Raw genomic sequence first — 9391 nt, 5'->3', positions numbered from 1 at the left:
AAACTACGTAAAAATTACTATTAAGTCACAAAAATTAACAATTCAAAATATTTAAAAGATATATGATACTATAGACCAATATGAATCTTAAAATCCGAAATGTGTCAAATAACTAGGAAAGGAGGGAGTAAAAAGTATGCCATACAGAGAGGTGCAAAGTCTTGTAGGTTTACCCAGCACCCATCAACATTTATAATGGACTATAAAACTTACTCACCAGGAAATTAAAGAGACTGACAGAAAAACCTAGCATGAAGATGTAGCAAATGGATTTCGAGGAACGATTAGTAACACAAAGGTTAGATATCTATATTATTAATTAGAAATACTTTTAAAATAATTTATTTTGTTTGTTTAACAAACAATCAAAAGTCATAAAGTGGGTTTATACTGGAATGATGACAATCAAAAGCAACATACACAACGTAATCCCTGAAGTGAGAGGTTAGAGTGTGCGTATGAATTTACTCAGTGAATCAGAGAGGTTGTTTTCAATAGACACTCAGCTACTTGGAAGTTTAGCCGCAGTTCATGCAAATATACCAATTGTTTAACAAAGTATAGTGCAATGGATATACCCAATAAATCGCTGAACCTTTGTAAGAAGCGACAGGGACAAACCAATGTACAGAGTTCTAAGTAGCATCTTCTCAATGTGCTAATAAAATTTCAAAACAGTACAGGAAGATAGCAGCAACATTGCTAATTATGACTACTAGAATATGAACCTCGGCATTATTTATATAACTATTCCACAGGTGTTTTACTAACTAAAAAAAACAACATAAACTTAAAATACATATAACGCCACTACTAAACAACGCAGACAATATAAAATAGCACACTAGATAGAGTAGCAATTCATCGAGAAAAACTAAAACTACATTAACCAAAAAAATCCCAAAGTTTACTCGTCATAATTATATCAAAATTATCCTCGATAACATACTCAAAACAAAATAACATAAAAATTAATATAAGAACAAAATCAGAACATAACCTCCATCAATGGAATTATCAGTTCATAATTCCCTCTTATCTCATCAATCATCAATCAATCCTGAGGAATCTCCACATCTCCATCAGTAATCTCTTGCTGCAAATCTTTAGGATCCTTTCCATCTACCGTACAACCAACAGATACACATGTTCCCAAGATCTCCTTCACAGTTCCACTCAATTCCTTCGCCATAGATCTAGACTGCATCACCTTAGCAATCTCAATGACGTCATCCAGTGAGATGTTACCGTTATGCTTGATGTTCTTCGTCTTCTTCCTGTCACGTTCCGGCTCCTTCAACGCCTTGATGACAAGTGCGGCGGCGGAGGGAACAACCGATACCTTAGCTTGACGATTCTGCACTGTGAGTTTGACCGTCACTCGGAGACCCTTCCAGTCCTTTGAGGTCTCCTTTGCGATGTCTTCTCCGATTTTTTTAGGAGAAAGACCGAGTGGACCGATTTTGGGAGCGAGTGAACTCGCTGCTCCGACTTCACCTCCGGTGACTCGGACGAAAACCTCGACGACCTGAGATGGATCGAACTTTGGCGGCATTTTGACAGTGAGCTAGGGTTGAGGTTTAGCTGTGTTTCGGAGGGGCAGTGGAGAGTGTGATGAAACAGAATATATAAAACTAGGGTTTTGCATAGATTTTTTTCAAAATGTCTTATTTTACCCTTGGGCCTGTATGTTGAAAAATTGGGCTTAGTCTCTTCTAATGACATTTCCTTTACCTTTCACAGGCTACAAAGCAATTCATTATTTGGGCCAAACCATTTCTGTCTCTGGTGTACTTGGGATCTTATCATATTTAACAAGCGGCCTAAAAAAGGAGTCATCTGCTTAGTGTTGTAATAAAAGAGCAACTTTTATAAAACATATTAATATAGGTTTTAATTATAGGAAATTTTACACAAATCTCATATTGTTATGAGCTAATTACATATCACTCTTCTTTTATAAATTAAAAAAATCTCTTAAATTTGATGGAATTCGGATACATCCCAAAACGTTCCGATACATCACGTACCGATTTCGAATACATCATCTCGATATCGAATACAAAGTTATGTATCCAAACGATACATCGTGTAAAGTGATGTATCCGAAAATTGAAGAGAATAGGGATTTGTGTAAAAAAAAATCAAATGATGGAGAATTTTAGAGAATATAGTAAAATAAGTTGTTTATTTAGGTAATTGTTTCTTTATTTATTCAACATATCGATAGTTTTAATAATTATGTATGTTATTCGAGTTGCTTCTAGATACAGTGTATTTGCCTCTATAAGGCGAGAGGGAGAGAATGAGAGGGGGGGAGGGGGGGAGATAGTGAGTAAGAGAAAGGGGAGGAGAAAGAGCAAGAGATTATGTAATTATTTTAAAGTATAGTAAAATTTAATAGTCATGGACGCTCGTCTAATTACATAGTTTTCCTTAGTCTATAATCATCATAGATGTATTATGTATACTAATGTGTGGACTTTGTTGGACTATTGTATGGTGTAAAAATTCTTGACAGGGACAGTATATCTCAATATGTATCATTTACACAAAATTTGTTAGTTTTATAATTATTTAGGAAATAAGACAAGAATAACTACTGTCACATTTGACTCAAAAATAGTCTTTTAAGTTCTTTATATCACTCTGCCAACACAAATAGTTGTATGATAATTTGGTTAATGGGTCAACAAATTTCTGAGTTCATTGCCGTCAGCTTCTACACAACATGTGTGGTAGACGAAATATAGTTATAGTTTGGACATACACTATATATAATAATATACATACGTAAGAGACGTATACGTCAAGCAAGGCATATGAAAAATTATGAATCCAACACCAGCTATAAGCAGGATATTAACATTACTCGAAAGTGAAAATGAGAATAGCATGCACATCACTATTAGATGTAAATAGAGAACATCAACGAATGAACCATTCACAACCATACAATCTCGATGAGCATGCATGTGAGTCTATCAATCTCAAGTAGTTGTCAATTATTACTATTATAAATGCACATAAAATATGTGGCCATTGTACAAAAAAAAAATTCATGTATCGATAATTATAAACTTAAACTAACTTTAAAAAACAGGTGAAACATGACTTTTATTTCTATCCTATCATGTATGATTAATCAAAGTCCGATACCTCTTTATTTTACTTCATTCTTTCTTAACCACATGTTGATCTCGTACGTTTTTGCAAAGTCATAGTCAGTATAGGGATAATTCCACAAGCGTCATGCTTCTAGCTAGGCTAGTGGTCCGTCCCATTAATATTTGTGTTTTAAGTCCATGAGTTGTTCTATCATTCTTTGGGGGAAAGAGATGTTCTACCATTGGGGAAAAAACAGGCAATACATGTCAAAATTTTGTCTATATCATGAGTTTTATTAGGATTGGCAAAATCAAACTCTCCATGTTTAAGTTTGGATGGATTATCAATCCAGTCATTTATTAGATTAATCCATTTTAGCTTCTAAAAAATTAGGTCAATACGTAATCCAAATTGACTGATATAGTGTTTGTCAAAATATTTTTTAAAAAACATGTTTTTTTAAATATGTTATATACAATAAAGAATTTTTTATCATTAGGTATTCAAAATTTATAAATCAATTTGAGATTTTTTACACTAAATTACATCGTAGGAAATATTCTTTTACCAAATTACTTAGTTACAGCCTTACGGGTGGTTAATTTGAGGGAGGATACGTTAATGTGGAAGAAGCTAAGACAACGATCCCCCAACTTGACATTTGTTAAAATCATTACAACGATCCCACATTAGTTGTCATCTTTTATTAACTTCTTTCTATTTTTTTAAAAAAAAAGGTCAATTAATGGTTTTGATTAGGTAAAGAAGGGTAATTTTAAATGAAAAAAATCAATTATTTTTTGAAATTTTAAAATATTATTTATTTTAGAATAAAATGAAAAAGCTAAAATATCATTTATTTTGGAGCGGCAGACTACCTTTTTTTCTTCTAAAAACCACCAAAAAATTAAGATAACATTAACAATGGGGAATTTATAAGGATCGTCTCGACACAAAAGACTGGCTTTATAAATGTTGGTTGAAGAAACTAATGGTAGCTACCAATTAATGATTAATTATTGAATATGATAAATATTACTCTGCCTACCTCTCTTTTTTATCCCCCAACATCGGGAGCCCATATTAGATCCCCGATGAAATTTGGATCGTGTACTGCAGGCCTATTCGTGGGTGACGCTCCCAACAAGATTTTTTTCATATCCATATCTTGAATTCAAAATCTCTAATTAAGGGTAAAGCAGTTCCACCACTACGTCACAACCCATAATGGTCACTCTACCTACCTCTAATACTGATCATATCATTCACTTTAAATTTCAATTAAAAATCATCCAACCCAATGAACCACTACGACTCCTAATCAATTAAGAGCAACTTTCGCATATAGCAAACATAAAAATTATATTTGTATGTTATAACTATAGTTTGCATAACTGCGCTTCATAGCAGATTTTATGTTTGCTATGGAGCTTTTGATTTGTATAATTCGCTACAAACATCCAATTTTATACAAATTGTTCAGTTTTTTATAAATTCATTTATACTTTGTAATTTGTATAATAAGATATGTATTTGTATAATTATAAGTGTATAGGACGAAAATATATGTATTAGTATTTATATACACTTTTCTCTCGATTTATACAAACACAAACTCATTTTATACATTTTATACCGAAATGTATAAAATGGCTAATTGTATACCGAAAATGACTAATTGTACACCGAATCAGATGGCTAAAAAAAAAAGAGATGTTTGTTGCGAATTACAATTAAAATAAACTATCGCCATGGCATTTAATTTGAATTAATATTTTGCTATTTCATTCAATTTTTCCATCAATTAATACCTTATCACGATATGTAACATGTTTACCAACAAAATAGGAAATTTCAGATTAGTAATATATGTGAGTATTATTGTTGGGTGAGTATTATTGTTGGGCTAAGCTATATTATGAAAAGATACTTAATATGTTATGATATATTGCACGCTTTCAACTAAGTTCATTCGTTTTCTTTCAATAGACTCCATACCCTTAAAGAGTATCTATGTACATTATATGTGTATCTTTATTTTATATCCAGTTATTCATGAGAAAATTTATCCGCACACTCAATAATTTCCTCTTCAAACTAATTTTCACATAATCTAACATCTCATAAGATGAATAGATTATTTATTTTGCCACTCATATCGTTTGCAGTTTGTGTAGTTATAATTAATCTTCAAAGACCACTAGTTTCTTTTGTTCTTTTTTAAATGTATGCATCTTTAAAGTTTCAAGGTAAAAATTAGCATGTAAACGAGTAAAGACACTAAGTCGAACTCCTGTATCACTATACTATCTCTATACTTATCTTGGTGGACCATTGATTACAATATCAATTATTGGGCTTTATATCAATCAAAAAATAATGTTTTATAATTTTCAAAGGCCACTACATCTTTTTTTTTTGTATGTATGATGTATTTATAAAGCTTCATGTAAAAATAGTAAATCGACATTTATAAAGTATATATCATTACAACATTTATATACTTTATCTTGTTGAACGATTGATCACAATATCACTTGTAGGGCTAAATCAAACCAAAAATAATGTAACTTGCACAATTCTTTAAAATGTCTCACAGGTCATAACATCAAAGTAACGAGCTATTTCTAATCAAACAAAATCCAATACTCCCTCCGTCCACAATTATTTGGCAGGTATACTAAAAATATATGTCCAAAATTAATTGTCAATTTAAACAATCAAGAAACAATTAATCACCTTTTTCCAATTCTGCCCTTAATGATAGTGTAGTTCAATTGAAAAGTTATGTAGACTTTTGGTATTCTTGGTATAATAGGGTTATATTAGTCAAATTACACCTTCTATTAAATTTTCCTTGAGGGTGTGCATGACCTTACCCTGACAAACAATTGTGGATAGAGGGAGTAGTAGTTTTTTGTTAGGTAAATAAGGATAATTTCGAATTTTTTTAATAATATTCTGTTTCTAGATCATAAAATAATACTTATTCTAAAACAAAGTAAAAATATTAAACATCATTTATTTACTTCAAAGAATATAGAGGAAATAATATTTTGTTTTATTTTTAACTATCCATATAAAATAAGGAAAATTGTATGAAATATCAAACTATTAATTCAAATTAAATGTTATAGTCATAGTTTCTTTTATTTGTAATTCGTAGCAAATATTCCATGTTTTTTGTCATCTCATTTGTATACCGAAATATACAAATAGACCCATTTGGTATACATATGTGTTGTATAAAAATTAATTGCAGGACCCATTTGTATACCGAAATATACAAATAGACCTATTCGGTATACATATGTGTTGTATATATGTAGTAATTTTTTGTTTATATACAATTACTGTGTTTTAGTTTGTATACTAAAATATACAAAATACAGATTTTTATGTATATGTATACCGAAATATACAGATTAATAGTCATAGCAAACATAAAGCTTGTTATAGAGCGCAATTATACAAAATATATCTATAACATTCAAATATAATTTTTATATTTGCTAAACCTAAAATTCACTTAACAAAATTTTACTAGATGTAATTGAACCGGGACGGAATATGATCCATAATACGAAGTTTGGTAGCGCGAGAACTTATCGAGTTGTGGCACGAAGCAAGCCAAAAAAACAGCTGGCGCAAGTTCCGCGCCATATCCAAGCTCATCCTTGTGACTGCTTAAGCTGGCCCCACAAGTTGACAGTTTTGTTGTGTTGCAATGGGCCGCGTGTCAAGCCGAAATAGCTGATAGTCTTGAGGGCCTTATTTTACTGTTCAGGTGAAAACAAACGATCTTCCCAAAATACCCTTTTACTTTATTTCTTTGGAAAAGGAGTCAAATTTTGGATACATGTTTTTTCTTTTTCTTTGTTTTTGGTGAATATGAATAGTTAGAAGAAAACTAGGGGCGGATTTAGTAGGCACGTTTGGATATAAAAAAATAACATATGATATTTGAATAAAATAAAATTAAAATTGGTCAAAAAAAGATAACTATTCAAACTTAAAAGCTCATCTTACAAAAGTAAATTACAAATCAAGCCAATACATAATCAATTTTATTTTTAAAAAATAAATTAAAAAAGTATTATTTGAGTGACTTTTGTAGGTAAAATTACAAAAATTGTGTGATATTTTTGTGACAAAATAAAGTTGAGCTACATTAGGAGATAATTATCATTAGTTTAGTGATTTTGTGTTATGAAAAAAATGAGTCACTTTTCGAGATAAATTTTTTACTTTTTTTGTTTCAATTTATTTATCATATTTTGACTTGATACAAATAGTGTTATTCTTCAATTTATCAAAAAAAAAAGCATTAAGGAACTTGTGAATTGTGATTCACGTCCGAGATCGAGCCATACTACTTCATGCAAATTAAGCGTGATACATAAAGTAAATAAGAATTTCACGGTCAGAATGGTTATTTCTATTTTTTATTAAAAAAATTGAGTATTAGTTCTTAAAAAAAAGAATTTGAATAATTAACATTTTACGGAAACGGAAAATAGAGAAAAGAGTCCACATCAGCAACTGTTCATTTTTAGAGGAACTGTAGATTTTAGTGGGGTCGATAGTGGATAAATCCAAATTATAACGTGGCGTCTTCATGATTTTTCTAGGGGTATAATGGTGAATATTGAAAAAAGAAGAGACGGAGAAATGAGACGTAAAGAGAAGAATCTTATCCATTATTAAAAACCTTTATAAAAGCAAACCAATTCCTCGCTCTTTGATAACATCAACACATACTGAGAGTATAAGAAAGAGAGATAAGAATACAAAAAATACTACCTTCCAAATTTAAACAGAGAGCAACAACTTCACATTCATTCTATACATACACGTGTCTGTATGTATACACATTAACCATTCTTTCAATTTCTTCCCATCCATCATCAATGGCAGCTTCAAGGAGCTATTTCGCCACGGCAAACTATCGTTTCCTCTCCACCGAGCCAGACCTTGCGATGACTCCTGATTCGGTGTTCGAGTTCGACGAATCAGACGTGTGGAACTCATCGACGGTTTCTCGGTCACCGGAATTTCATAAGAAATCTCCGAGTTCAAGGATCTCGAGGAAGCAGCGCGAAACGAAGAGCTACCGAAAATGTTCCGGCGCGACGGCGACAGCGACAGCGACGACGACTGCGGCGTCGTTGCCGGTGAATGTACCGGACTGGTCGAAGATACTGAAGGATGAGTACAGAGAGTACGGAAGGAGAGATAGTGATGATGATTTAGACGACGATGATTTGGATAATCGGATTCCGCCTCACGAGTTTTTGGCGAAGCAGTTAGAAAGGACACGAATTGCATCGTTTTCCGTGCACGAAGGAGTTGGGCGGACTCTCAAAGGGAGAGATCTGAGTAGAGTCAGAAATGCTATATGGGAGAAAACTGGATTCCAGGATTGATCCTTTTTATTCAAATCTTAACTATTTTGATCCTTTTCTTTTTTTTTTACTTGACGGTCATTTGTTGACTATTTACATATCAAGTCCATCACTGCTTTGTGATTGTGAGTTTTTTTTTTTTTTTTTTTTTTTTTTGAAGTTTTGAGAGTAAATTAAGACAAAAAAAATTGATCCAACTTTTGATATATTGTCCAAATTTGCTGGTAGTTTCAGATTACAAATGCACCATTGTTATGGATAATCGAGTTTGTTCTGTCAAGTAGTTCACTGATAGAGACATTACAGTGAAATGGAGTCCTACAAGAACACAAAACAACAAAGGAAGAAAAAAAAAATCTAATAAAATATCATAAACCACTTGCGCCAGAATAACTCCACAGATATTGTTAATTTTCCGTCTATGGAAAATATCAATAATTTAATTTCAGATTAAGGAGTTGTGAGTGGATTACGGGTATCTAATTACTTGTTTTTTTAAAACATATCTTAGCTACTAAAGAGTATCTGCGATTAAATTTGTTTGCACCTTACCTAGTTACCTTGCTTCCTAACCTTACTCGATCCAATAGTTCGATACTCATCTTTTGGACCAAGTAAAATAAGATATATAGATCGATCAATTTAACTTTGACTATCTAGTGAGGATCTGATCTTCACATTAATCCAAGATTATTGCTTGGACCAAGTAAAACAAGATATATAGATCGATTATCTAGTGATTTATAATTTAACTTATCCTTAATTACCTTTATTTTGGATTAGAAGTTCACAGCCTGGATATACATAAATATGGTGCATGCGAACGTGATACTAATCTACACTTATCAATGAGTACAATTAGTGAGAAACTAAGATAG

General features: G+C 31.8%; 2 protein-coding genes across 2 annotated transcripts; one reads left to right on the top strand and one right to left on the bottom strand.

Annotated features, from left to right (window-relative positions):
* Positions 1-898: 898 nt before the first annotated feature.
* LOC125807538 (60S ribosomal protein L12) lies at positions 899-1631 on the bottom strand. Its single transcript, XM_049487264.1, has one exon. The coding sequence runs from the start codon at positions 1553-1555 to the stop codon at positions 1055-1057; it is 501 nt and encodes a 166-aa protein (XP_049343221.1). The 5' UTR covers positions 1556-1631; the 3' UTR covers positions 899-1054.
* Positions 1632-7896: 6265 nt separating this feature from the next.
* On the top strand, positions 7897-8586 carry LOC125807633 (uncharacterized). Its single transcript, XM_049487368.1, has one exon. It carries the CDS (start codon positions 8019-8021, stop codon positions 8532-8534), a length of 516 nt encoding a protein of 171 aa, XP_049343325.1. The 5' UTR covers positions 7897-8018; the 3' UTR covers positions 8535-8586.
* Positions 8587-9391: the final 805 nt, after the last annotated feature.

Source organism: Solanum verrucosum, unplaced genomic scaffold (genome assembly GCF_900185275.1).
Source record: "Solanum verrucosum unplaced genomic scaffold, falcon-dt-bn FXZP01000183.1, whole genome shotgun sequence".
Classification (NCBI taxonomy): domain Eukaryota; kingdom Viridiplantae; phylum Streptophyta; class Magnoliopsida; order Solanales; family Solanaceae; genus Solanum; species Solanum verrucosum.
Note: the sequence above shows the minus strand (reverse complement) of the source record. Positions and strands in the feature narration are given on the sequence as shown.